The 27,402-nt window shown below is 50.0% G+C and overlaps 12 protein-coding genes across 12 annotated transcripts, besides 1 other annotated feature; 5 read left to right on the plus strand and 7 right to left on the minus strand.

Moving 5' to 3' along the window:
• Window positions 1-27,402: part of a sequence feature (contig 1.51 915..1114266(-1)) that runs on past both edges of the window.
• On the plus strand, window positions 517-1,290 carry ANIA_02853 (putative transcription regulator PAB1642; the record flags this gene model as incomplete). The annotated part of the gene is made up of 1 exon (XM_655365.1): window positions 517-1,290. One exon carries the CDS (start codon window positions 517-519, stop codon window positions 1,288-1,290), a length of 774 nt encoding a protein of 257 aa, XP_660457.1.
• ANIA_02852 (putative C6 transcription factor (Mut3)) lies at window positions 3,853-7,052 on the plus strand (the record flags this gene model as incomplete). Its single annotated transcript, XM_050612612.1, has 4 exons — window positions 3,853-4,141; window positions 4,193-5,003; window positions 5,049-5,660; window positions 5,708-7,052. The coding sequence occupies 4 exons, from the start codon at window positions 3,853-3,855 to the stop codon at window positions 7,050-7,052; spliced, it is 3,057 nt and encodes a 1,018-aa protein (XP_050468517.1).
• ANIA_02851 (oxidoreductase, 2OG-Fe(II) oxygenase family) lies at window positions 7,228-8,189 on the minus strand (the record flags this gene model as incomplete). Its single annotated transcript, XM_655363.1, has 2 exons — window positions 7,228-7,810; window positions 7,870-8,189. 2 exons carry the CDS (start codon window positions 8,187-8,189, stop codon window positions 7,228-7,230), a joined length of 903 nt encoding a protein of 300 aa, XP_660455.1.
• ANIA_02850 (putative PHD transcription factor) lies at window positions 9,525-12,162 on the plus strand (the record flags this gene model as incomplete). The annotated part of the gene is made up of 3 exons (XM_655362.1): window positions 9,525-10,089; window positions 10,282-11,031; window positions 11,078-12,162. The coding sequence occupies 3 exons, from the start codon at window positions 9,525-9,527 to the stop codon at window positions 12,160-12,162; spliced, it is 2,400 nt and encodes a 799-aa protein (XP_660454.1).
• On the minus strand, window positions 12,504-13,714 carry ANIA_10359 (uncharacterized protein; the record flags this gene model as incomplete). The annotated part of the gene is made up of 2 exons (XM_050612614.1): window positions 12,504-13,299; window positions 13,413-13,714. The coding sequence occupies 2 exons, from the start codon at window positions 13,712-13,714 to the stop codon at window positions 12,504-12,506; spliced, it is 1,098 nt and encodes a 365-aa protein (XP_050468518.1).
• On the minus strand, window positions 14,127-15,330 carry ANIA_10347 (F-box domain protein; the record flags this gene model as incomplete). The annotated part of the gene is made up of 1 exon (XM_050612615.1): window positions 14,127-15,330. One exon carries the CDS (start codon window positions 15,328-15,330, stop codon window positions 14,230-14,232), a length of 1,101 nt encoding a protein of 366 aa, XP_050468519.1. The 3' UTR covers window positions 14,127-14,229.
• On the plus strand, window positions 15,793-16,548 carry ANIA_02848 (U4/U6-U5 snRNP complex subunit DIB1; the record flags this gene model as incomplete). The annotated part of the gene is made up of 5 exons (XM_655360.2): window positions 15,793-15,914; window positions 15,979-16,012; window positions 16,074-16,121; window positions 16,230-16,472; window positions 16,523-16,548. Exons 1-5 carry the CDS (start codon window positions 15,834-15,836, stop codon window positions 16,546-16,548), a joined length of 432 nt encoding a protein of 143 aa, XP_660452.1. The 5' UTR covers window positions 15,793-15,833.
• Window positions 17,002-18,157, plus strand: ANIA_02847 (translin; the record flags this gene model as incomplete). Its single annotated transcript, XM_655359.1, has 7 exons — window positions 17,002-17,067; window positions 17,128-17,164; window positions 17,256-17,309; window positions 17,360-17,493; window positions 17,575-17,829; window positions 17,886-18,035; window positions 18,086-18,157. The coding sequence occupies 7 exons, from the start codon at window positions 17,002-17,004 to the stop codon at window positions 18,155-18,157; spliced, it is 768 nt and encodes a 255-aa protein (XP_660451.1).
• On the minus strand, window positions 18,330-19,282 carry ANIA_02846 (protein gpxA; the record flags this gene model as incomplete). The annotated part of the gene is made up of 2 exons (XM_655358.2): window positions 18,953-19,282; window positions 18,330-18,871 (listed from the first exon to the last, which is right to left on the minus strand). Exons 1-2 carry the CDS (start codon window positions 19,257-19,259, stop codon window positions 18,330-18,332), a joined length of 849 nt encoding a protein of 282 aa, XP_660450.2. The 5' UTR covers window positions 19,260-19,282.
• On the minus strand, window positions 20,329-20,720 carry ANIA_02845 (CTAG/PCC1 family protein; the record flags this gene model as incomplete). The annotated part of the gene is made up of 2 exons (XM_655357.1): window positions 20,329-20,626; window positions 20,677-20,720. The coding sequence occupies 2 exons, from the start codon at window positions 20,718-20,720 to the stop codon at window positions 20,329-20,331; spliced, it is 342 nt and encodes a 113-aa protein (XP_660449.1).
• On the minus strand, window positions 24,029-24,677 carry ANIA_02844 (uncharacterized protein; the record flags this gene model as incomplete). The annotated part of the gene is made up of 3 exons (XM_655356.1): window positions 24,029-24,072; window positions 24,127-24,264; window positions 24,320-24,677. 3 exons carry the CDS (start codon window positions 24,675-24,677, stop codon window positions 24,029-24,031), a joined length of 540 nt encoding a protein of 179 aa, XP_660448.1.
• On the minus strand, window positions 25,960-26,391 carry ANIA_02843 (uncharacterized protein; the record flags this gene model as incomplete). The annotated part of the gene is made up of 1 exon (XM_655355.1): window positions 25,960-26,391. The coding sequence occupies one exon, from the start codon at window positions 26,389-26,391 to the stop codon at window positions 25,960-25,962; it is 432 nt and encodes a 143-aa protein (XP_660447.1).

Below are 27,402 nucleotides of genomic sequence, written 5' to 3' on the forward strand. Positions count from 1 at the left end.
TGAGTGCATGCTTTGTTTGGCTAGGTAATGGTCCGATCGCGTGCAGTTTAGTCCTGCTTTTTCTTGTCCTTTTTCCACTTGGATCACATGATTCTTGCATGTCTGACTACGATTATCTTGCAACGATGGGACGAAGCATTTAATTTGGGGCTTGGGGTTGGGCGGCGCAGTTTGCTTGCTTGTCTGGTTCTTAATGGTTGGCTTGTCGTTTATCTTTGGAGCTTAGGTAGGTTGTTTAGCAGACATCAATAAGATCGAAATTTCAGTTGCTCCCGCGTTCCATTGATTTCTGGGGAGAATTTTACGGAGTAGACGACATCACGGCTTCTTAGAGTTGCAGTAGTTAGCGCCATGTACCATATGATTCCTTTTGCGGGCAGCTTGTGCTAGAAAGCAAGCTACCCCACACTCCGCCAATCTATCACTTGGAGCTCGTAATGTCAAATTCAACCCTTTCTCATCACTCAGCAACGATTCACCACCATTTCTATCCACTTCAATCCCGCAAGCTCGAAAATGAAACTAACCGCCCACCTCCCATCAACCACCCCGGCCGCCCTCCACAGCGCAACGACGCACCCCTTCCTCCGGCACGCCGGCAGCGGTACACTTTCAAAGACCACTCTCGCAGCTTGGCTCTCACAAGACCGTCTCTATGCGCAAACCTACGTGCGCTTTATTGGGCTACTGCTTTCGAAAATTCATCTCCCAAACACACCCTCCAAACCAAACAACCCCAGTATAACTGAGGAGGTACTGGAGATCCTTATCGACGCACTGAATAATATCCACCGCGAGTTACAGTTCTTCGAGGATGTCGCGAGGGAGTACGGACTTGACCTAAATACGAATACGCCGCGGGAGGAGTCAGATCCAGAGGCCCAACGGAAGTTTGCAGCCGCGCCGATAACGCAAGGGTACATCGACATGTTCATGTCTGCGGCGAGTCCAGGAAATAGTCTTTTGGAGGGTCTTGTCGTACTCTGGGCGACGGAAGTATGCTATCTCAAGGCTTGGAGGTATGCGGCAGACTTTCTGCGAAAGAGCGCCGGGGCCGGGAATAGGTCGGAGGAGGATGGAGGGGCATTGAGGGAGAAGTTCATACCCAACTGGGCGAGTGACGAGTTTGAGGAGTTTGTGAATAAGATTGGGGATGTTGTCGATGAGTTTGCCAGGCAGGAGCTTGGGGAGGAATTCAAGGAAGGAGCTGAAGGGCTGGATCGATGTGAGAGGTGGTGGAGGCAGGTTGTTTGGTTGGAGGAGAGGTTTTGGCCGCAAGTCCAGGAGTAGGCCAGGAGCTTCTAATATACAATCACGAATCGGTGTCCTTCTATCAAAACTGTTGAGGTAGACTGAGCCATGACCTGCGTCCAGAGTAGGGTACTGATGGCGTCATATCAATGGTTTAGTGATATATCATAGCGCACCAAGTGTGATAACAGAAGGCTGCGGTGCAGGCTCGTCGTGCTGATGCTGAAAGCCTCGTGCCAAAGCTCGTGGTGTTTGAATTGGATGCTGGTGTTAAGGAATCTTACGAATCTTACATGCCCAACCATGTAACTTAAGAACTGCTTACTATTCTGGCTATCTCTAGAAGGGGCACCTACGCGTCCTAGCCTCTGCAGGACTGGTATGCCAACGTACGCCTTCTACCTTTGAACCAATTCAATAGACTGAACCAGGCACATACGATGATCAGTCTAAGCAGCTACGAGAAGCTTAGCGAGACGTTTCATCGAGTCTACACTATCCTCGCCCTTTTTGATATAGTGTCCTTGACGCATACGGGCAGCGCAAGCGACGTCGCCAACATGCACGATTGGCGAGAACTAGGGTTTCGCTGATCGAAATATGGATTGGATAGCGAGTTTTGCTTAGAGCCGCGGGCCTTGTTAGGCTGGTAATATAGAGCTTGAAAGCCTGTAGCAGAGCCTTGGAAATATACATAGGCCCGGTGCGGTACCGGCAGAGGTAGAGGCGGTGGTCCTTTCAAACACTGATATTACAAACCTGACTGATGTTTTGACCTCTACACCTCCCAACACCTCCTACACCACCGCGGCTCTGGTATGTCTGATTCAAGGGTTTTGTCTGGTTAAACCAGAGAATCTTAGTTCTTGTTTCGTTTCGTTTTCTGCCATATGCTAGTCTTTCTATCTCAAGCAAAAGAACGGTGCGTTGCTGAAGGCGCAGGACTGTGGGCTTGTCCTGCGCAGTCGGCTGCCCTGGGACGTCCCTTAAATCGACCTGACTGGCTCGGACTGCCCACGATCGGGGCGCTATAAAAGCCGCCCGACAATGAACGCCCGATGAACGGGTCGCATTCAGATATCAAAATATCACCGGCTGCCGCAGTTCAAGCTCCTCGCACCACCATGCCCACCACGACCCCCACACCCCCTCTCTGGCGGTGAGAAGCGTTATTTTCCGCCGCTGATGTTCGATATATCCACCTTCTATCGAGCGCTGGGTGCATCAGCCGTGCAGCGATGCTCCCTCAGAGTCGCGTTCTGCCAACCCTTCAGGGAAAGAATATGCCGGCCAGTCCCAACCGATGCTGAGTCCGCCGAACTGCGGGGAGATGCAGGAAGGCACCGTGGGCTTGAAGCAAACATGGGCTTGAGCAAACAATGGGGCGATAAGCAATCCACGAATCCACGAATCCAACGATGGGTCAGGGTTTAATGCAGAAGATGACTGCTGGAAGATGACATCATCACATGATATAAATTCCCGAGTTCAGGAACAATCGATCCCTGCCCTTTTTTTGACTCGGTTATAATTCCTTGGTCACAGGTCAACGGACAGATCACCGTCGACGCTAAATCCGATCGAGGTCTAGAGTCCGACAATGGTCGGCGCCAACGGTCCCCGAGTCCGAGCGTCTAAGCATTTTAGTGCGAACGGAGTGACCGTTGGGATTGGCTGTGGACGGCGTTCCAGCCACGCATGCAATGATGCTGAGACTGATCAACGATGTCCAGATCCAGAATGGAGGGAACCGTGGAGGAGAGAGTCGTGATCGGACGGGATATTCGATAGGAGCAGCTGCGACCAGACCGGCGCCAGAGAGGGGCCGCGGGTGTGGGACACGCTCAGTAGTCGTAGCGGGTAGCGGTGGTAATGGTAATGGTGGTGATAGGTGGTAGTATCAGGATCAAAACTGATCCAGTTTCTTGGTTCGATCAGGTTTAACCTGGATTTGAAAACCCAGAACGATTATTCATCTGGTCTTTGTCTCTCTTTCTGACTCCAGCGCTCTCGCCCCCCAAGATGGTCCCCAATAATCCCCACTGCTATTCAGTGCCATTCAGGTTGAGAACGTGAGAACGTGAAAACGCCCGACTCTAGTTGCATCTAGCTGCTCTGTCGCCGATCGTCTGAGGCCTTTTTTCCTTGAAGGAAAAATCCTTAAGGCTCAAGCCCACTGCTTACTACACTACTACACTACTACGCTAGTATTCTCCTGACTCACCTGCGTCAGACCAAATCCCTGCTCTTCTCTTGCACTTTTCTAGCACTTTTCTATCTCGATTTTTCATATCAACACTCTCAACTGGGTCTGTAGCGGTGTGTTTTCTCAGAAAAGGAAAAAGAAAAGAACAGAAGAGAAAAGCTGGCGAATTTTCTCTTTCAGCCTTATCCAAGTCTGCTGCCACTGTGCCTTCCATGACTCGGTAAAGCTGTTTCCACTCGTGGAGGTGCGATAGGCATAGCGCTGCGCAACTTTCACACTCCACCCCTATCACTTCACTTGGACTTCGTACACTCGCTTCACCTCAATAATCCCTAATCTTGGCCTTTACCGGCCTTCTCAGTTGGTCAATTTGCATGCGGCGGTTCGATTGAGTCATGGAAACTCCAGCGGCGCCTTTCCTCGCCGATAACGCGGGCGAGGAGGATCCTTCACCAGACTCGGCCTCCTATCTCCAAGACGAGGGCGAATTTTCAGGCACTCCCTCCAACAATGTCTCCCAGGACCTCTCCGCAGAGGATGCTGCGCCTGACGCCAAGCAGGTCAAGGCCCCGCTTCCTATGCAGAAGAGGCGGCGGGTGACCCGTGCCTGCGATGAATGTCGGCGCAAAAAAATCAAGTGCGATGGAAAGCAGCCTTGCACCCATTGCACTGTCTACAGTTATGGTAAGGTTCACTCTTTGGCTGGCTACCGGTCACGCTGACTCGAGATTATAGAATGCACTTACGATCAACCGTCGAATCGTCGCCGCAACCCCGCACCTCAGTATGTCGAAGCGCTCGAGAGTCGCTTGCACAAAGCCGAGGCCCTGCTCCGCGTCGTTCTCCCGGACCTGAATCTGGACGATCCGCAATTCGACGTGCATGCAACAGAGCAGATGCTGTTAGCATTTAAACGAGAAAAGCTTCAGCAGCCATCACAGCCACCGGCGCAATCTTCGCAATCTTCGCAACCGTCTTCGCAACAGTCCCATGCAATTGGGTCCGCGGACGCTCCTGGTACAGATGAAACTGGCGCTGACGAGTCTTTGTTGGAGTCAATGGTCGATAAATCCGGGTCTCTCGACCTGGACGATCAGGGCCATTGGGATTACCACGGGCACACGTCTGGCATCATCTTTCTTCGCCGGCTCCGAAAACAGCTAGGAGTATATCAGCCGGGCACTAGCGAGATCCCCTTGCGTACACGGCCCGCGCTGCAGCAATTCCTGGAGAGCCCCAAATCGACGTCCGAATCGCCGCAAGAGCCGTCTTTGCCGCCGACCCACGATCTGCCGCCCCGCGACGTCGCACGGCGTCTGTGTCACAATGCTTTAGAGGACGGCTGTGCATTAATTCGTTTCGTGCACGAGCCATCGTTCTATGCTTTACTGGATCGAGTCTACGATACCCCCCCGGAGCAATTCACCAATGAAGAGAATTCCTTCTTGCCGCTGCTGTACATTGTTATGTCTGTTGGTTGTTTGTTTTCCGACGACGGGGCTGGAACCTTGGATGTGTCGGGATATGAAAGTGCAATAGGCCAAGGGTATGTTCTATCTGTTGTCAAACAAGCTGTCGCTGACTTGCGTAGGTTTCAATACTTTAAAGCCGGCCGGCATTTGCTGGAAATTACCGATTGCCGTGATCTAACGTCTTTGCAAGCCATCTGTTTCATGGTCATATTCTTGCAGTCTTCGGCAAAGCTTAGCACCTGCTATTCGTATGTTGGAATTGCTTTGCGCTCTTCGCTGCGGCTCGGCCTGCATCGCTCAGTGACTGCAAACTTTAATCCGGTCGAACGGGAGTTACGCCGTCGCATCTTTTGGGTGGTTCGAAAAATGGATGTATATGTTAGCACGCTGCTTGGCCTGCCTCAGATGCTGAGCGATGACGACATTGACCAGGAGTACCCGCTGTCCATTGACGGGGAGTTTATCACAGAAAATGGAATCCTGCCGAGTCCAGAAGGGAGGATACATGCCATGGTCGGCGCCAATGCGCACACCCGACTCTCAGTGATCGTTCTCAAAATCGTGAAATATATTTACCCTCTCAAGACAGCACAACACCGGTCTGAGTCAGATCAACGCTATGTTGTCAGCCATTCGAAAATCAGGGAGATCGAGCGGGATCTTCAGAACTGGATGGAAGAGCTTCCTGCGGCGCTGCGGCCTGGGACAGAAGTCTCTCCACAAATTGAGCGGTATGGCCTCTCGCTGTCGCGGTAATGGATTAGACTGACTTTCATAGGATACGACAACTCCTGCGTATTAGCTACGCTCATGCGCAGATGGTCATGTATCGACCATTCCTCCACTATGTTTCCAGCGGCTCACAAGCTCGGGGTGTTGATAGACGGTCGTACGCCTGTGCCGCCGCTTGTGTCAGTGTTTCCCGGAATATCGTCCATATTACCACCGGAATGCATAAGAAGGGCCTTTTGAATGGATCCTTCTGGTTTACCATGTACACCACGTACTTTGCCATTCTATCCTTGCTGTTCTTTGTCTTGGAGAACCCTGACTCGCCGACGGCAAAAGATGGCGTTCTTAAAGACGCTATGGAAGGCAAAAACACACTAGCTGGGCTAGCGAAGAAGAGTCTTGCAGCCGACCGCTGCTCGCAAAGCCTCAACTGTCTCTTCAAGAATCTCCCCGAGATGCTCAAGAACCGACAGAGCTCCAAGGCTCAGGTTAACTTGAAGCGACCAGCTCCCTCAAATCAGCCAGCGCCCGAACCACAGCCAGGCTCGATACAGAGAGCAAACACCTTCCCGGTCCAACTACTCAGCCGGCCATCTAAGCCGGACGGTACCCAGTCGCCCAAGAGCGTGGATGATAATCATGCAGCTCGCTCACCCGCGAAACCACGGACTAACCGCCGATCATGGGTTCAGCCTTCCGAAGCCCCAGCAAGTGCTGTCTCAACTCCACCAGAGGCTACGCCACCTTCCGGTACACCGATAATATCTCAAACATTGCCGATACGGGAGGCTCGTGCGGGACAATATACACAGTCGTTGCCGAACACTACCGGATTTCCCGACCTCATGCCCATCATGTTCCCGTCGGACGACCCATTCGCCTATCCCGCACAGCCAATGTCAACGTTGGAAAATAATCACTTCCAATTCGACGCATCTGCCACTACGGCACCGTTCATGTCTGCGATCCCAACCACTGTGGATCAAGCAGGTGTCAACAACTTTGGTGGTTTGAATATGTTCCAGAATGGGACCCCGAATAGTATGGGCACGGCACTCTCAGGCCGGATGTCAGGCTCGCATTTGCAGTCGCCCGTTTCACACGGATCCACACCGGGCGAAGCTGTCAACAGTCCAGATCTCGTCTCCATCCCCAACCAAAACTTCGTTTGGCAGGGTTACGGAATTGACCAGCAGCAAAATTTTGTGCCTGATGCCACAATACAGCAGATGTCTACCGGCGCCGAGCAGTCCTTTGGTATGGCAGATGATAACGCCTTTAATGCCGGCCTGGATCTCCCTGGAGTTCCATTGGATGAGATTTTCGGTAACACTGATCTGAAGGGCGGGTTTGCGAGCGACGAATGGACGCAGTGGATGAATATCGGTTAGCAGCGCAGTGGTAATGTGATGACTATGAAAATATAATGACCGGATGCATGGATGATATCAGGCGTTATGGGAATACCAGCAAATCTATAGTATCTATTTCTAGCCTATATAAAAATCTATCAATACCAATCGCGAATCATCTTATATAGACAAACTTTCCGCAGGAGGATCAATATCACCGCCATCTCCCTTTCGGCGGCTGATACCAGCTCCAGATATTCAACCCAACCTTCTCTCCCTCCTCAACCGGGAACGCCGCATGCCACGTCTCCGGCCACCCACTTCCATCAGCTCTGAGATTCTCCCAGAACACCGCGTTCCCTTTGATCGGCTTAAATGTCACTCCCTTTCTTCCTTCGTCAGCCTCACCACATTCAATGAACTCACACCATTTACTATCTTTCGGCTTTCTTAACAGGGGGAAATTCGTCCCTCCTCCTTTGCACTCCGCCTTCAGATACACCATAAATGTACTGATCCTATCGCCCCCACGACCTCTCGCCGTCCCCGCCCAGTCATAGTGATGCGTGTAGTGGCCCGACACGTTATACCGCTGAGCCCACATTCGCTCGATGTACAAGTTCGGTTTCCAGCCTTGGAAGGAGCGCGCGCGAGCCTCAATGCATCGGACTGTCTGGGTTCGTGGGAGAAGAGCCCGATCAGAGAGACGTTTTGTTACGTCAGTTTTTGGTGTGGACGTATCGTTCGCGGAGGTTAGGGACGAGGAGTACAAGGTCGAGGGGGTGTAGTTTGGTATACTAGTAGAGTCAACTGTCAGAATATATCTGCAGAGAGCCGTGGCTATGTTGCGGCATACCTAACATCAACCAAGTAATCCGCCTCTTCAGCTGAGAGGAAGTTCTCGATGTATATGACCAACGGTGCCTGCGAGAGGATATGCACGCGGTATGCGTCGGTTTCGTCGGGACATACTACGTTAACCCCATCATCAAGGCTCAGGACTTCTGAATTGAGGTCCAGCGAGGTATCTTCATCGAGGGCCTCTTCATCATCGTAGAATTGATATGAGCCGTGTTGCGGATCGTTCGGAAACAGTTGGCGCAGAATGGGGGAGATCACTAAGATATAGAGGGGGATTAGGTAGAAGACGGAGGAGAGGGAGATGTTCAAGGGCATGGCATGCAGGTGCTAAGAATAAGTGTCTGCTTGTATGTGTACAATTGGTCGGACTGCGGCATGGCATGTGACTAGGCTTGCAGTCCGGGGAGTCAGGGACCAGAAGTCTGCGTTTACAGGCGGGCTGATAATGACACGTGATGCACAGATAAGTACTTAAACAGCTTTACGATAAGGCGAGCTCAATCTGGCGCATTTGGCAGGGTTCCATGTCCCGCAGGAATCTGTCCATCTTAAACGCTAGGAACTATACAATAGCGCCACTACATATGATGAAACATTCGTGTGATCCCAACAGTAAGAACGATAGAACCATGTCAAATCCCATCTGCACTCCCCCCGAGGCTTTCTCCACCAGCTCATCCCAGCATCAAGACTCGGCAGTTCCAGCCAAGAAGCGGGCCCAGAACCCCTCTGGACCAGCCAGCCTCGAGACCCAATGACAAAATCCCATCACCCTAGGTGTTGTACTGCGAATTTTCTTCTCGAAGCGGAGAGTGGGCCTGACAACAAGGCCGTCGATACAGGCGAGGCGCTATGGAAGATTTGGGCGGTATGCATTTAACGGTGACCGGATTTCAATGCGGAGGCTTCATGCTTGGTCGAAGACACCTAATGAGACCTTTCAGCTGGTATCTGTTCAAGGATATTCAATTGTGATATCTTCCTGTAGGTCAGAACAGCAGAGTTGTGTACTGCGTGTGAGGATGCGGAAAGCGCCTCAATTGAACTGTCAAAACCTGACCGCCTTTACGATAAGAACTTCACTGCCTGAGGGCCCAGGCATTAGTAACCTTATCGCTTCTCCGCGGTCGGCGACCGCGAATTTTCCCATTCACGCGCATATTCAGAACTCCTTTAAACGCTTGAAACGGCATTCAATTACGGATTCTGGGTCTTCTGATTTTCCGCTCTTCGTTCCGTCGTCCAGACGCCTTTTCTAGCCGGAGACAGGAGCTCCTCCTATCTCCGCTAGTCACTCAGCCGAGATTCACTCAGATTCGCATTCAGGACCAGATTGCCTGGCTTTATGATTGCAGGAATTCGCAGGGCGTTCTATAGAACTGCGATTCTGAAGGGCATTTGTTCTCGCTGGATTCTTTTTATTCGGTCAAATGTCACTTTCCTAAGATTCATCCCTTCAACGCCGCCGCCAAAGACTATTTGCGCATGTGATCTGATATACAAGACCAAGCTGTCCACGCATATCCAGATCGCACTTTTACCTACTAAAACTAACTTGGAAAATTGACTGTTGCACTTGATATATCCGCCAGTTTCAAATAGGAAAGAGGTGTTGCAGTCCGATCGCAGGTCCCCGGCCCGCAGCTCGAAATGGTCAATCCGTATGAGACCGATCCTGCGCGTATACCAGAAGACGACCCCTTTTACCAACGAAGTCCCCAATACGGCCGCTATCTCCCGCGGGATGATGATTTTCAACCCCGCTATGATGACTGGTGCCAATTCGACCCCCAAGCGACAGAATATTGGGAAAGCACCGTGAAGGCCCTGTGTACTCCGGAAAACTCGTTGCATTTACATGGAGAAAGGCAAGCATATGCTGCTGGCAGAGTTATCATCAGGGTCGACCAAGAAGATGCAGTTGGTGCGGCCGCCGAGAGGTTCTTATGCCTGAATGCAAATGAACTGAGTGCATCCAGGAAAGCTGATAACGCTTTCAAACACCTGGGGGTCGACGTTCCGAAAATATATTACTGCGGGATAATAGATGGGAAGAATGTCACAGTGGAAGCTCGAATCCCTGGCGTTTCTCTGGATGTCGCTTGGAGGTACCTCAATCCGGAACAGGTTGAGGTCATGAAACAACAGTGTCGCATTGTTTCACAAGAGCTCAGCGGCGCAGACCCGGGCTTGGACCATCCATCCTATGTCTGCAGTGAGTTGAACTCACATATATCCTCAGAGGGCGGACAATATGAGCGCGATATACTCTTTGGTGACGAAACACCTGGGAACTATCGACTTGTTCATAACAATATTCTTATGTCTAACATTGTCGTGAATAACCATCGCATCGTGGGACTCCTGGGTTGGCGACACAGCGGTTATTTTGGCTTTGCAAGGGCAGACAAAGTACATCGGCAGATCAGGGTTCCGCGCCTAATGGCAGAGTCTGAATCAGGGCCTTTACAGAACGTCCAAACTTGGGCCAACCTCTACGAAAGCCTTCCAGGGACTGTGCTGGCTGAGCCAGTATATCCAATCAAGATCGAGCCTTCTAGCACGAGCCTGGATAGAGTTCCTTTAGATGCTGAAGAAGTGAAAAATGGCATAGATGCACTTGAAGAACATCCAACACCTAAGAAGGTTGTGAGTCTGAAAAACCGAGGAAATTCACGGGCGTCGTCGTCAGACCGGTCATCCCCAGCCAATTCTACCAAAGCACCAGGCAGACGGGCAGGACCTGGAACAAAGAAGGGAATTGGGAGGAAGACTTCGACCAAGAAAAGCAAACTTGATAATCAGGATAACGAGAGTGTCAGCAGCCGCCGCTCTCAAACTCCCTCCTCTTCTCGCACAAGCAAGGTGCCAGTGAAGAAACAAAGCTCCGCTTCCCTGGCAAACTCGCCGGCCCCTGAACCGAAGAAGAAAGGCGGCAGGAAGGCAAAGGTCGAGGTAGAGGATGAGGAAATGGAAGAGGGAGAGGAAGGCGATGAAGATGAAGAAGAATCAGATCCTGACGCGGTTTTCTGCATCTGCCGGAAGCCTGATAACCACACTTGGATGATTGCGTGCGATGGGGGCTGCGAGGATTGGTTCCATGGGAAATGCGTTAACATTGACCCACGGGACGTTGATCTCATTGAGAAATATATCTGTAAGTTTTCAAATAACCCGGTTCAACTTGACACTAATAAATGCAGGCCCGAACTGCAAGGAAAATGGAAAAGGATGCACTCTGTGGAAGCCTATGTGTCGACTGAGGGAATGCCGAAAACCTGCGCGTGTCAGTGGCCCAACTCCTAGCAAATACTGCTCCGATGAGCATGGCCTGGAGTTTATGCGTCAAAAAACTCGACATCTCAACTTCATCCCTCCACAGGGCATTCAGAAACCAAAAACTATCTTCAGGGCAGCTCTCAGTGGCACGCAGACCCCGCGAGATGACGACAGCGAGTATGACTCGCAAATGGAAGATGAACAAGACAACAGCATGGAAGACCTCGGGAGCAGAGGCGGAGTCCTTACCCTAGGCGATCTCACAGCGGTCATAATGGGCGTGAGTTCTGTCGAAGAGTTCCGCAAATTGGGCGCGCATATCGTGGCACCCCCGGCAGAACCAGCACCAGACCAAGTACCACCGTCTGATACCACAGATGCTGGAACCCCACCCTCCAAGAAACTTGGTCTCGACGTTGGTGTCGACGGCTTACACTATTCTCCTGATGAAGCCGAGAAACTCGAAAAACTCCGCAAGCAGCGCGCTGAACTCTTCCACCGCCGCGATATGCTAACTGCACGAAACACGTTCCTCACTCTCGTGCGCCACCGCTCAAAGAGCATCCTCGACATACTTAAGAAGAAAGATCCCAAAGGCGGCTGGAAGGATATCTGCGGCTTCGATACCCGGCTTGCCTGGTCCGACGAGGAATTCGACGAGTGGAGGTTGTCAGAACCAGGTAAAAAGGCGTTGGAGGAGGGCACGCCTGAAGCCTTGGCGGCAAGTTATCCGACTAGCAATGTCGATACCGATGGCGATACGGCTATGGGTGTTGAAGATGAAGACAGTTCTGCGAGTCTTACGCGTGGCGTCTGCCTGAAGAAGCGATGTGAGCGGCACAAGCAGTGGGTCAAGGTGCAGCAGCAGGATGTCGCGTTTGAGGAGCGCACGCTGGAGAGCGATCTTGCTGAGTGCGAGAAGGAGGCACGGGAGGTGGTCGAACGTGCTGTGCTGCGAATGTGGGCTGAGGACGGGAATGCTCAGAGTCAGCTGGAGAATGGGTGGTAGGCTGCATGCCGTCTTGAGTTCCGTGGACTCGAATTCAGCTCGTTTTATACCCACATCTCTTCACCGCTCAATTGCAGTTTACAAGCAGCGAATCCCTTTGATACCCATCTGTCTCGCGGGAAAGAAAGGAATTGCATTGCATGTCGGAGTTCGTATTTGTTGCGGGTTGCATTTAGGCGTATGCTGGCAGATTATATTCGGCAGGATAAAATCCGGCTTAGATAAATAGCTTATCCTATAAGATACAGTATGAATGAGGATTTATCAACCTTGGTCATGTACATTAAAACAGCGTCTGTTTTCCATCTGCTTCAATACCAGGAGGCTGGCTTAGTCGGCCTCTATTTAGCACCCTTTTTATTCCGAACGCACCATCTCCCCAGCCCACATCCTACTCGGTCTTTTATCACCTCTACCACAGGTACGGCTACGCTCCTCCCATGCATTTCCATGCTCAAGTCCGAAATCGACACCAAGAGATGCGTATCAACCCCCTGGTCTAACGTCTTCATCATAAGACTAGGGAAAAGCGGAGCATTTGTATAAAACATCGACTGAATGCTACTTCCGTCATCGCGCGCATGGTGCGTTTCATTTTCCCTGTGAGCCTGGCTCTGAATTTGATTCGAGTGCTGGTGCACACTCAGACTTGGCCCAACACCACTCGTATTCACAAGCAAGACAGATGTATAAGCGCGGCGCAAAAGGGATAACTGCGTGATTTTTCGTAGTGTACTCATCAACACCGCTGTACCGCGGACAGCATTCGAAGAGCGGATAACTGCTTCAGTGAGGGTATCCAGACCGGTAATCACCACCACAGTTTGCTGGTTCTCAGTCTCGTTCCGGTTTTCGTTTTCCTGACGGTCATCCCTTATTTTGTGCAATCTCTCTGAAACTTCACTGATAGCATCTACAGCGCCTGCAAAGTCGAAGACCGGAAAAAGCTGGACAGAGTCGAGGAGGTTTATTGCTTCGCTGCGGGAAATTGGAGGGGCTTGCTGAGTTGGTTCTGTCTGAGTTGGTTCTGATCTAGAGAGAAGAGATGAGAGGAGTTTTGCGGGGGCAAAGATGGCATTGTGCAGCGGGTAGATTATATATGCCCTTGTCCTTGTTTGTGCTTGAGAGTTGGTTTTGCTGGATAGTGGTTGTGATATACGGCGAAGCCAGGTCGTGAGTAGACAGCGAGGGAGCTGTATAGAGCGTTAGTGTATGACTCCCTGTGATATTGGAGGGTGGATGCTGAAGACTAAAGTATGAGTGTGATGATACTTACCTCTCCAACAAACTCGTCCTCGTTCCCTTCCGGTGATCTGCCTCGTAGTCTTGAGAAGCCAATTACTGTCCCGGGGCGGAAGATGTGATGTTCACTTGATGAGGCAGATGTTGGAAACAGACCGTTCTCGATGTCGAGCCTTAGATCCCATTCGTTAGATTGCTTAGAAACTGCGTCTGGTCTCGTCTGATCTGAGGATGCGCTAAGCTCATTGCCTAGTAAAGAGCTGGCCAGAATGGGGCTCGCTGGCGCGACTTTGTATGTGGTTGTGGGCATTGCCGGTGCGAGCCACACGCTTGCTTGGGGAGTCTGTTGTGTATCTACGTTCCTGGTTCGTCAATTGGTTCAGGGGATGGTCAGTATCCTAGACTTGATAGAGGCAGGTGCATAATTGATTGTTCACCAGTTTAACTCACATATCGATGGCGAGTGACTGTTGGTTGAACATTGATGTCGCATTAACGTTTGCACTGTTGGTTGGCCCTGAGTTTCGGCCTGATTATCCAGGCAACAATGCTAACTATCAAAGGAGTCTGGGTTATTATATTCTATGGAGTACGAAGAACTCGCATGGATTGTTGAGACATAAAAACAGATGATATTCTCTAGGATTTACTCCCGTATCTATTGAATACGTTTTAAGCCATGACGTCGAATTCATTTCTCTTGGGGCGCCGAGATATATATTATTAAAAGGCTGCGGCGATGTATTTATGTAATATCGTGGTTCTATATACCTTTCTAGGCTGATATTTAAGTAATTGTACATCAATAACCATAATATAGATCATTTACAATGGCCGCACACTATTCATCTCAGTCACTCTTTTCGTCCAAGTCCCACGCCCGTCATGCGTCCACAGCCCATCACTCAAGATATCTCCAAGAATAACATCAATTTCAGCGCGAACAGGGTCCATCTCATAATCACACGCAGTAAAGCTTGTGAGACAGCCTCTTCTCCCTAGATTCCTGACGACATGCGCAATTAGTGAGTAACCCGTAGCGAGCTCCATCCATGGATCACTCGGATCCATAGAACCCCGCTGCTCAAGCTCGGTGACCCGATCATTCTGAGACGGCCCTAATTGAATTTTTAACATGTGTAAATTGGGCATGTTTTCCACGACGTCTAGGACCAGCTGGACATGGTTGTAGAAAGGGAAGACTGCGATGTAGGTGAACGCGGTTAGGTTTCGTAGCGGCGAGGGTGGATGGGAATATGAAGGTGCTTGCTCAGATGGAGCGTTATTTGAGGCCCATATACTCCAGCGGTGGAAGATAGAGGGGACTTGGTAGAGAAAGTACTCGTAGTGGTTGTATGCTTTTAGCGAGGATGATTCGTTGAATGTCATTGATGTCCAAGGTGGATAATCTAGTATATTACCTTGTTCGTCTGCTTGAGAGATGGCGTCGTAACTTTGCGAGCCGCAACTCAGTTGCACGACTTGGTGACGAATCTCAAACGCCCAGCTATGCTCCTGTGGTATTTCCATCCCGAACATCTCCCCTATGACCGAGGGTGGTGCAACGACTGTCAGACATCGCGGCCTCAGAGAGGAAAGAAGGCGTTGCCACCATTTGCAGCTCCTAGGTTCATCCGGACCATCAATCTCTACCACCACTGATGTGACGTAGCGGCCCAAGTCTGATTCCGATACGAACGAGAGGTATTCTTCCAAGTCCTTCAGTTTAAAGCAACCGTGTGAGAAAAGCCGAGGGCGGACGAGCGTGCAGAGGCGGGAGCACGTAAGGGATAGATTCTTCAATACACGGTTGCTTAACTTCGTGATTCGAGCGCTAGGAGGCTGGTGTAATCTCTTCAAGGAAGGAGGGGAAGCGGAGAGGAAGTAGATGATTTCGTCAAGCAGTTCGTTCGGTAGCGATTCCATCGGAGCGGCTGAGCTTCACTGAGCGTCAATACCGAATAAAGCTCGTGGCATCGTGAAGGACTGCGTCGGCCTCAAACGATGCATTTGAGGCAATAAGCATGAACAACTTCTCCGTAAATGCGCGATGGGATGGAGAACCCGCAATGCTCACTGCTGAACAGTGGAGATGAGAAGCTGTTGCCCCCACTGACCCACAGCTAAGACTTCATCAACCCGTTTTGGATTGAGAAGAGAAAAAAAACTTTGACCGACGCAGGGCTCGAACCTGCAATCTCCTGATTCGTAGTCAGACGCCTTGCCAATTGGGCCAGCCGGCCTTATTGAGAAACGGAGTCAAATACTTTACATTATAGACCTTCAATGATAATCTGACCGCCCACAGAACCATCGAGAAATAAAGCACGTGATCCGTTGCATAACTGTGCCCAAGAACAACGATGATTCTTCCAACAATCAATAGGCACCCGATTTCGTTTCCTTGAGTTATTGCTTTTTTTGTCATCATGGGTTCTGTTGTTCTGCCTCATTTGCGCACTGCGTGGCACGTTGATCAAGCTATTCTCTCGGAAGAAGACAGGCTAGTGGTACGCATCTTCAACATATCGTGGCACATATCCAAACACCAACCACTAACTGCCTTGATTACAGGTTATTAGATTTGGCAGGGATCATGACGTCGACTGTGAGTCTGCATCTTTCTACGATGTTGTGCTATTTCGAGTAAGAGTCTAACCTTCCCGAAGGCATGCGCCAGGATGAAGTGCTCTTCAAGATTGCCGAGCGAGTAAAGAGTGAGTCCACCCTCGAGCTTAGCAGTTCTTGAAGCTGCTGCTCCAGAAGCCCCGACGCCTCGCAAAACTTCAAATTTGCCTTCCCTGAGAAAAAACTGACAACCACAGACTTTGCCGTCATCTACCTCTGTGATATTGACGAGGTGCCCGAGTTCAATACAATGTATGAACTTTTTGATCCAATGACGATCATGTTCTTCTTCCGGAACAAGCACATCATGTGCGATTTCGGAACCGGTAACAACAATAAGTTGAACTGGGTCCTTGAAGATAAGCAAGAGTTGATTGATATCATTGAGACGATCTACAAGGGCGCCAGGAAAGGAAGGGGTCTTGTTGTTAGCCCGAAAGGTGAGTAACGTCTCTTGTAATGAATGATGAATCTGGCTAATGATTGATAGATTACTCTACAAGATACCGGTATTGATTGGGGTTTGTTTGAGGGGGCCTTTTGGTCGGCTGTCTTTGCGGCGTGCTCTCTTTTTGTTCCGGGGAAGATATTATGCGCTATAGATATCTGTCCATAGCTATTTAATGAAGTTATGTTACTCACGGACACGATTAAGAAGCTTATAGAGGCAAACAACCACACACTGAATGGAACGTAGAGTTAACATTTTACTGCGAGCCTGCCTAAATACTGTATTTAACCACTCGAATACACAGTCACTTACAAAACTCTATAAATCTCATTATATGCGTTTAACTCCCTGTCCTGCCAGCCCTGCGCTGAATAGTATCCGCCTCAGGCACAATCCGCCGGGGCCCCACAGCCCGATATTCCTGACATCAACGCCGCAGCCGCAGCATCAGCATTTGTAGCAAAATCCTGAATCCACTTAAGACCATTGATCCGGGCCAGGAATCGGAATCCAGCAGAATGATTGATCGCGTCATTTTCGAGAATCTCCAAGCCAAGATTGACGAGGAGGCGGCCGTCAGAGATGTACGACCAACACAGACCAAAAACACAGCTTGCGGATACAGGACTAACCACTGCAAATAGGAGCTCCGTGACATTGTGCAAAATCTCTCGCGAAAAGGTTCAGCTCATCCAAATATCTCAGGACTCAACCTATATTTTTCGAATGTTAGCGAGCAAATAGTAGACTAACGCGACAATTCAATTGCTAGGCCGATCTACTCAAGCTGTGCTCTCTCGCGCTCATTCTACACCCGAGGCGCAGTGTATGTTATCTCTGACCCAAGGCAAGAGCTATACTAATTGGTTGAAACAGTACAGCCTGTCCTCGACGATGCAACCAAGGAAATCCTCGCCCAGAAGGAAGAAATCACCCGCTTGAAGGCCGTGGCCGACAGGCACCCCTTCTACAAGTACAACGGGGTTTGGTCGCGCGATCTGCAGAATCTCGTTAGTACCCGCTCATATTTACCTTTAGTCGTCTCTTGTTTATAGAAACTAGCGCTAGCCAGCATGCTTACAGTCTGTTAGGTTGCATCCATTGAGCTATGCGCGTGGCTCGGCGGGCTCCAGGAGTTCAAAGGCTCTGAATCGGCTTCATTCTTGACCATGGAGGAGGTGGGGAAGTTTCTTGAGAGTATGGCTCTACTTTGTCACTTCGATTGCGTCTCGGCTTGGTATCTAACTCGCATTCGCGCAGTTCCCGTTAACCTCAAGGAGGAAGACGCGTTCCATCTCACATTGGAGGAGTATCTTCTTGCGCTGATTTCCATGATTGAAGAGCTGGTTCGTGTAACGCCTTGAGGCTTGATACTTAAGCTTTATCTGACAGAATATGCCAGGCCCGTCTTGCTGTTAACGCGGTTACCCTTGGCGATTACGGCCGTCCTACGGTGATTGGTAATTTCATCAAGGAACTGTTCAATGGATTTCAGTTGTTAAATCTGAAGAACGATGTGCTACGGAAAAGGAGTGATGCGATCAAGTATAGTGTATGTCTGATCTGTCTCCCTGGTTGAGAAACTCGCTGATAGCTTTCTAGGTCAAGAAAGTAGAGGATGTGGTGTATGATCTCTCATTGCGAAACTTGATCCCCAAGGGCCAGGGTGTTTAGGTTCAAGAGTAGACTGGTTTGAAAATGCTAACAAAGAGTGGTATTATGATGATGACATGATAAGGACGCAAGACGGACATTACTAGTACTCGATGAAATGATTGCAGCAGATTCCTGTGTCTGCAAACAGTTAAGACTTGGTATCATAATCCTTGAAATAACAATGTAAAAATTACGCCAGCTTGGCAGTCTCCCCGTCCGTACCTGCAGCTTCGGGCTGCATAGCCTTCGAAGCCAGAAGCCCCTGCTTCTCGGCCTTCTCAATCTCCTCTAAAATCCTGCTCTCCAATCCCTCAGGCTTGGTGGTACTAGCCCACCTCCCAACAACCTTGCCATCCGCGGAAATCAGGAATTTCTCAAAGTTCCACTTTATCCTCTTCAACCCCAACAGACCAGGCTGGCTCTCTTTCAGCCAAGTCCAAAGAGGGTTCGCATTATCTCCGTTGACCTCCGTCTTGCCGAGAACGGGGAAGGTAACGCCGTAGTTCAATTGACAGAATTCCTGAATCTGGTCGTTGGAGCCCGGGTCCTGACCGCCAAACTGGTTGCAGGGGAAACCAAGGATAACGAAGTCATCGGGGCGCTTGGCTTTGATGGACTGGTAAAGGGTCTCGAGGCCTTTGAATTGAGGCGTGAAACCGCATTTCGACGCGGTGTTGACGACAAGGATAACTTTGCCCTTTAGCTGGTTGAGGGGATAAGCTTCGCCTTTCTCTATTGGAGAGTGGAGGTTAGTGTTTGTCTGGCGGAGGTGAAAGAGAGCGGGGTACACAAAAGAGACGGGTGAGGACCTACTGTCAACAGGCTCGAAGTCATAAAATGTAGTAGCAGAAGCCATGGTGCTGAATCTGTATCGCGCAGTCGATTGTGAAGGTCTGAGATGAGGTTGTTGACGTTGGAGAAGAGTTCGATGTGAGGGGAAGTGAAGAATGCAGGCACTCGTGCGCGACGCGAATGATGATGAAATTGTGGCACCACTAATCCGACCGGGGGAAGCAGTCGTCTTTTGTATCGGAATTCGTAGCCTGACTTGTCTGGTCGAAGAGGAACTAGATCTGAAACTGAGTAATCGTGGAACTAAGCCACAATATGTGAACGGCATGGATGAAAGTGACACCCGCCCCGCCTCCGAGGTTCGCGGAAGGAGCGAGAAATCCGGAAGGAGCCTAAAAGTTGTGAGGGGCGCGCATGCAACCGGATGCTTCGGGCCCGTGGTCCGATTTGCATAACTTCTGGGGATTATAGCGATACTCTATAAATCAATGCGTGCAGTTTGTCAGCTGGCTAGTCGAGACTTTGGACTGTTGGCATTCCAAATTCACGCGGCCTAGTATGACTTCATAGGTCTAAGACGTTAGATAAGATCACATGCCTATTGCTTCTTACGCCGTTCGATTGATGGGCGACTGTATGACAGGACTACGTATGCGTGTACGCGATATTTGGAGGGAAACCATCCGAATACTACTAGGTTGACTATTCTGAATAAAACGGCCCTCCAGTTATTTTTATTTATTTATTTATTTATTTATATTTTTTTTTTTAGAGGAAAGTTAAAGATTGAGACTACTCAGCCGGCTTAAGACGGGTTGCTGTGTCATCGTTGGAACACGATCTCTAAACCCATTAACCACATAGATGGCTTACAAATGAATAGTTTCTACCGGCGAATATTCCAAATACTTGTTTCAAATAGAGCCGCAGATGGAGACGTTGGCTACCCCGCTGTACATATGCCCTACTCTAGCGCAGTCCATAATTGGCTTCAGGTCTTCAAATACCAACTCGGCGACTCCGATGGTCATTACTGCCAGGTGCCGCGTCGTTCGCTGAAGGACAATTCTGCGAAGTGGTCAGATTTAGCGTAGGGGAGATCGGCTTCCGTGCGATGTAAACTCCCCAGCCACTCAGCTCATCGCAGGCCTTAATGTTCAACTCGAAAATGGGGGAAGCGAGCTCATTGAACATAGATCACCGCGTGCCACTGAGAGATTGCGGCGAGCTCATGCGTCGGCGGATTGTTCGCCCTCTTAAGGTCCGCTATCGACCAGTGAGCGAATCAGACGTTGGCCAGTTTCGACCAGTACTCGCCAGCCGAGGCAGACTCGAATACGCCGGAATTCATGGTACCAAAGGTGTTCTCTCATCATCTCTTCTGCCTGAATCAACCCTTATTCATCACCCTCCCCCTTCAACACATCCACATCTAGTTCTTCCATAACTCCAAGAACAACACCCAAACTCTCCATAAATCCGTTCACAGCGACTCTCAGCATGCGATTCGTAGTAGCCTTGTAGGTCGTTTCGAGGACGGTCTTCCCCTCATCGCCGCCCGTACTCTGCTCTTGGGGTTCGGAACTCTTAAGTGCGAAGCAGCGCCGGACGTGCGGGGAGAGTTCGGCGTCGACTTCGAGAGCGCGCATAGCCGAGGAGGCGAGTCGATGGCTTGGAAGGGGGAGGGAGATTGTGCTGTTTATGAGGTTAGTGTGTTAAGAGGGGTAGAGGAGGGGCAGTCTTACAGAGTGCACGGGAACTCGGTATCGGAAGGCTGATTGGCGGCCATCTTGGAAGAGGCAATGGAAGAGGCAACAAACTATGGTAGTTGAAATATGGAATAAGGGAATATACTAAGTGCGTGTTTTGTTGGTGTATGCACACAGAAGTTGTTCCCTTGACCAGAAACCCGTTGGGTTCGACGCGCTAAAAGTTAGCATCGACGCACTAGTATGCCTCAGGCCAAAGAATAGTCTGCCGTACAAAGATCTGGCCCACGCCCCAAAATTTACCTTCGTATCTCCTGAGCTACCACGGTTTTTATGGCTTTCAGTACCTTTATTTGATTTATACAAATGGTTTGAGATATGAGCAAGCAAAAGAAAGAAGTTACCTACCCTTAGATAATATAATGTACTAATAGAATACTCGTGGAAGAAAATGTGTGCGGACAAGCACCCAGCTAGACCGAGAAGGTCACTATGTTTGGACCCTATAGTCTGATCTGCCGGGATCGCACCTATATAGCTAGCTCGCTCAAAACACTAAATCTACTAGGTAAATAGTATGCTAAAGACGAGTTATATGAGAGCGACTCTTTTGATCTACGATTATAAAGGGGCCCAAAACTGCTTGATCTTCGCAGATATGGATGCTGCTCTTCAGAAGCAACAACATGGCATGAATACAATGAAGTAGAGCTAGGGTAATACTATCCATAAAAGTATCCTATTCCTCCGATACATTGCACGGCGACCCTGATTGGTACGAGTCAGATTCTAGAGATTGTGTTTATGACGTTGAAGAACGTGACAGTGTAGCCTGGAAGTGTTCCCAGAGCCGGGAGTAGCGTAGACTATTAGGTGAGAGGATAGAGCGACAGTCTCCAGATGACAGCGTGATGGAGGGTTTTTAAACCTTTGGCACTTATCGATGAGAAGGTTGTTTCAGGTCTGCTAAGCTGGGATATTTGTGCTGTTTCTGTGGGCATCTTTAGATGGAAGCTTGATAAAAATGGCGTATAATTCTTGGTACAAAGCTACCAATGTTCTGTATAGCTCCTGCCATTGGTTCAAGTCCTTCGGAATGTATTCTTGATGTAGCTGTGCATATTATCAGGACTTCAGCAATAGACATCCACTTCACTGATCAAGGTCAAATGGCCAGATCGCCCTCAGATTCATTTCATCTCTTACCGGCTCATCATCATCCACGTCCGGGTTTGATACAACAACTTAAAACATCCCATCAAAGAGTTCTCTATGGGCTAATTGGGACTCCCTCCATCTCTCTGGAGGTACCCAACCATCGACGCAGTATTCAGCAGACCGCATAAATCAGCTCGCAAATTCTGGGCTGCCTCAAACAGTTTATACTCCTTTGCATGGTTTACAAGTTCTACCCGCGTGGGTAAAGGGAAGGACATTGGCCTTCAGACCCTAGCTCTTTCCAGAGCCGAGCAGTTTCAATCAACTCATGGCGTAATGCCGCTGCACCGTCCTTCCATGTCCTATAACAGTAGCGAAATGGCCGAAAGAGGCTTTCATTTATCAGCCGTGGATCTGAGAGCTTGGGTGTAAGAACCGCGAAGAGAGTTCGAAAGCCTTGGTACATAGTTCACCCCCTGTAGCAAAGTCTGGAATTTCATCCGAGTACCAGAACGCAGGTTCAACACTAGTACTCTGCCGATCAATAATGCCTGTAATAACCAGAAGGGTCGTCTTGGGAAACAAATATGTTTCTCATATGCAAATCTGGATGGAACGTCAATGGCGCGGCGGAATGCGGATTCTATGATCCTCGGCCATCTGCTTTAACAAAGAGCGGGCAGATTCTAGAAGAGCCAAGTCCGCTTTAGGCGATCCCTGATATACCGGTCTCTTTTCGGTTTCAACGTCCACTCGAGTGACGCGCGGCAGGCCGGAGTCAATAAAACCATCACAGTAATCACCAATGCTCAGCCCTAATGGATCTGGTTGTAAGCGAAGTCTCTAAAACCGGAGGGGAATCTCATAATTGACATTTGGCCACAACTTACAGGGTCCGTAACTCTTCCTTGCCTAATGATAATACCTCTGCTCCCCGGCATCGCAACCCCGGCATCGCGTGCCACAATGCGGACCAATACAGAAGCCATCACTCAGCGATTGTTTAGCAACGGAATCGAGGGTGTCATCGGAATCAATGCTCCCATATGCCGGAAATTCCAAGTCAATTACACCATTATGGCCCGATAGATAGCATTTACGCACCTGACTTGCTGGTCGCCAGCCATTTTGTGCCATTGATCGCGTAGTGGAACACTATTTGCACGCTCCATGACATATATTCGCAGCCAACTGTATCATTCATATTACTGCAGTCATGATTCCAGTCAAAGATTTCCGGTATGGGGATGGATGTCTTCGCTTGCACTGAAAAACAAGCCTGATCATCATCTGAGGAACTGATATTGGATTGTGACACTTACAGTAGTGAACTGTGGCAGCTTCAGAAAGTGTAGTTAGCCTTGCTGGCCTCACCAGCCGAAACGGGAGCCTGGCAACGAATTCCTTGGCGTTGTCCAAAGTAAATATTAGGACCCTGTTAAAAGCTCCTTCGATCTTTCGGCAAGCTCGAATAGTAATTGCGCCAGGGCATAGCTCAATAATTTTCGGCAAGAAGCATCGAGGTTGAATGGGATTTAGCGTGACCCGATCTCGAGTTCACGCGGCAACCACCGGCCGCTCGTGTACGTATGGGGCTCGATTTCTTCAGTCGCATTAGTGTTGTTCAAACATCCTCAAGGAAAGCGCTCAATCATTCCTAGACCTCTGTTCGCCGTATTTGCCGTAGAACTTGCTCTGTTGACTAGAGACCGCAAATGAGAACACGAAGTGAATGATCGGGTGAGAAAGGGTGACGACGGAACCGGTCCAAATCGACCTCGCAACGCCTCAGGGACAGAATACCTGACGAGGCGCGGCATATGCCGCGAGTATGACACACCCGCCAGAAGCTGGCTTAGACATCTTTGGCTGTGGTGGTGAGGTTTGCCATTGCTCATAGCACGATGTCACCTGACGTGACGTGGGTTCATGACATTAAATATGTAGAAACAAAGTCTAGTATTGCTAGACATGCTAATACTGTTAAGCAGACTTTGACTTGTGAGAGGACGATGTCACTTCTAACTTATCTACATTTGATTCAATCAAGGGCAGTAGATTCTGCAACAGTCTGGTACTCTACGGAACGGCGAATCTCATGAATCAGAAGATTTTGATTAAGCAAATTAACAGAAGGGTATTAATTAAAGTATATGTTGCTTCTCATACATCATATCGAAGCCTTGGCCCTGATTATGGCCAAGTTGCAAGTCATCCGCTGGAGTTGATTTTACGCAGCCTCAGCGATGACGTGGTTGAGATTGGAAAGACCAGCTAAGGACGATCAGCAGGCTATCCTGAATAGCATGGTCTGAAGAGAAGACTTACCAGAACCACCTAAGGCGGTCAGAAGGTTCTCAAGGCCGGCAGCGTCGACCTCGCCGCTCTGGATGCGGTCAACGAGGCTGTGTGCGAGGTCGCCGACGTTAGAAACAATGCCATCGACGTTGACAACGGGTTGCACAACTGAGTAAACGTCCATCAGTTGGGTTTGAATAACAGTGTTTGAGAGACTGCCTACCGTCGACGACGCTGGAGACGACGTTGCCCGCCAGGTGAACGACATCCTGTACAATACCGGTGTTTCCCACAAGGTCGACGACTCCGCCGAGGACGTCGCTCAGGAGGTTGCGAATGCCGACAAGTTCTGGACAGTTAGCGTGACTTTTATTGGCATGGTTTACAATAACCGTACCGTTCTTGGTGTCAGCGAGGACTTCCTGGGTGTCGGGGCCAAGAATGGCACCGTCGACGTGGTCGAGGACTTTGTCGAGTTGGGCCACGGTAGAGTTAAGCTTGACGGTGTTGAGGCCCGGCACCGCAGCAGCAGTGGCGGTGCTGGCGACAGCAAATGAGGCGACGAGTCCGGTGAACTTCATTGTGATGGATTTAAAAGGATTAAGAGAGGTAAGAGAGTGACGCTGGTCAGATAGAGTGGAAGTCTAGGTAAAGAATGACAGGAACGGGATGCTCTGAACCACTTTGTCGATGAGATTGAAAGACATTGCGCAGGGCTGGTGGCTGCCTTATATATACCGGCGATGGCTTCTCGCCATCTCTACCTTGACACTTCTCTGGTTCCTGCATCGCCCGTGCAGATCAGGAGCGGACCGGATGCTGTTCGTTGCATAGTGATTCACAGGTACGGACATAGCTCCTTGTACGGAAATAGCTCCTCGAAGACGACAAATAGCGTGGATGAATAGGGATCGACTGGAAAAGATTTGGCATCAAATACTCCACACCAGTTGCCTTGATATTGGGACTGTCAAGAGCTGACATCGCCTACAGTGCGTGTATTCAGCGGCCGAGCGGACTTCACGCCGGATGGCTGGATTGTGGCTGAAATGGACTAATGGCGGCAAACTGGAGGCCCTTTGGCATATCGATGTTTGGCATACCGACGCTTCGCAAAAGAAAAAAAAACCCTTTGAACAGTCCTTGGGCGTACCTGGCTTCACCTGCGGTTGCATCATGGCAGGCAAAAAGCAGGCAAGTCGGCACGGAGACAATGATGGCCGACGAAGCTATAGAATGTCGATCTTGCGCCTTTATCTTTGAACGACGGCCAATCCCAAGACAATCTGCGGAGAACCGGAGAAAATATAGCTGGGAAACGGCATCGAACCCAGGGTTCGTGAGCAATAGCTCGGCTACGTAGTGCTGGACACGGGGCTGGACACTGCACCGTAGAATGCCCGAACCCGAAACACGCCGCTCATGCTGCACAGGCATTACTTCGCGAACGCTCGCGTGGCAGGAGAATTTACGGAATTGACGATTGCCTCTAATGAGGGCCGGCCTCCCAGTTGGCCTTAAAGGGACTAGTCAGGACATTACGCCTTTTTTGGATTAAAACCCTGATAAGATGCCGAAGTCACCCGGCTTGTTTGTTCCAGGCTCGTCTTGTCATTAGATTTAAGCAAGCAGTGGTGTCTATTTTAATGGCCAAAAATTTGCTGTCCGCTAGCTTGGTGCTTAAGTGGAGAGTACCCTAGAGTCCATGGACTGAGAGCGTCTGGTCCCTGGATCTCCTGCGCTAACGGTCGATCAACGCCACTCGCCAGTGAGCATGGCCAGCTAGCGCGCCCAATAGCACAACAACAACGACGATCTTCAAGTTTTATTGACTTTAACCAATTCTGTCGAAATGATGGAAATTCATTTGATTGTATCGGGACTCGGCAACTGCAATGATTCCTGACTGAGGAGCTGCAAGGAATCTAGACCGAGCCAGTCTTGTGGAAGAGGCAATCTACTCATCTGGACCATGTATCGGCTGTTCCAGACATAACCTCGCTGCAATTCTCCCTGGCTGCAAAACCCGACAGAGTGCAAGCCATGATTGCCGTGACCAGGCTTGCCGTGACCAGGCTCGTTGGTGAAGCAGAACATGCGAGCAGTAGCGAATGTATGGGTGCAAATCCGCTGAGTGGCAGTCTCGCTCCCGCCGGTGGATGCTCTACAGTGCAGCGGCCCTAGTGAATGTCCGGTTGCGCGTTTATGCACCCACGCTGCCTGTGTTGGGCCGCAGCGCCGTCTCGGAGGTAGTATGGGTGGCAACGGTTTTGGGCGGATCTGCATATCAACCATGTGGGAACGAACTGGGAATGGACGTTTGGAGGTCCATTGTCAGGATTTATTCAAGATGTGCTGCTTCGCAAACCACCTTCAGACTCGACAAGGACCGTGGCATGGATAGGTTCGTCTAAATGCATACACTCGGTAAGAAATCTCTTAGTTGTCTCACTTGACTCGCAATCCTCGTACACGAGCTGTAACCGAGACGAACTCCGTTGTTTATTATACGTGACTATGGCCATATCTTTCGATATTACTTCTTCCTTGAGCAGGTACAACTGATGCAACCGATCTCCGCAGACGCACCAGTCATGCCCTAATCATGTTGCCATTTCCTCCTCAGAACCAGGGCCATCTCCTTGGCAGGGGCCCTTTCGTGCCTTTCCCTTGCCACCTGTTGAAGTCGGTAACGGTTAAACTGGTTCGCGTAATAGACAGCGGCTCACTGCTCAGGTGCAAAATCGTCGCTAGGAGAACGCCATTACCGGTGCCTGAATTTCGCTAGCTATACTTAATGGAAACATCTACTGTACCACTCCTTACGATCGAAAGATCAATCCCCTCCACCACGGCACTTTCTACGGTCAATTCCCAGCTGAGCGGCGCAATGCAGCGACCTTGCCCATACCGGCCAACCTAAAGCCACTATCAACCTGCCCTAGGATAGGCATTAGCTTGGTCTCCAGATGATCTAGCCGCGCACACTTCACCAACTTCACCGAGGCGCGTTCGAAAGTGTACGTCGAACTTGTCCTTGGGAACACTACTGGGGAATAGCTGTGGCACTGGCTCATGCATACAGTGACGGGATTTATTGCTCTTATCCACTCCAATTGGGAGAGTGGAACCAGCCGGCCCCCTGTGCTCAGTCAGGGTGTAGACGTACGACTAGATTGGTACCATAATAAGATCAGTTCCTGCTCCATCATGCCACCCGGAAATGCGTAAAATAAGCTCACTTCGGGTCCTTCCGGGGACGAGATTCATCCATCAGGTCCGGAAGAACACTCCGTGTCTGAATGA

This window comes from Aspergillus nidulans, chromosome VI, assembly GCF_000011425.1.
Source record: "Aspergillus nidulans FGSC A4 chromosome VI".
Classification (NCBI taxonomy): Eukaryota; Fungi; Ascomycota; class Eurotiomycetes; order Eurotiales; family Aspergillaceae; genus Aspergillus; species Aspergillus nidulans.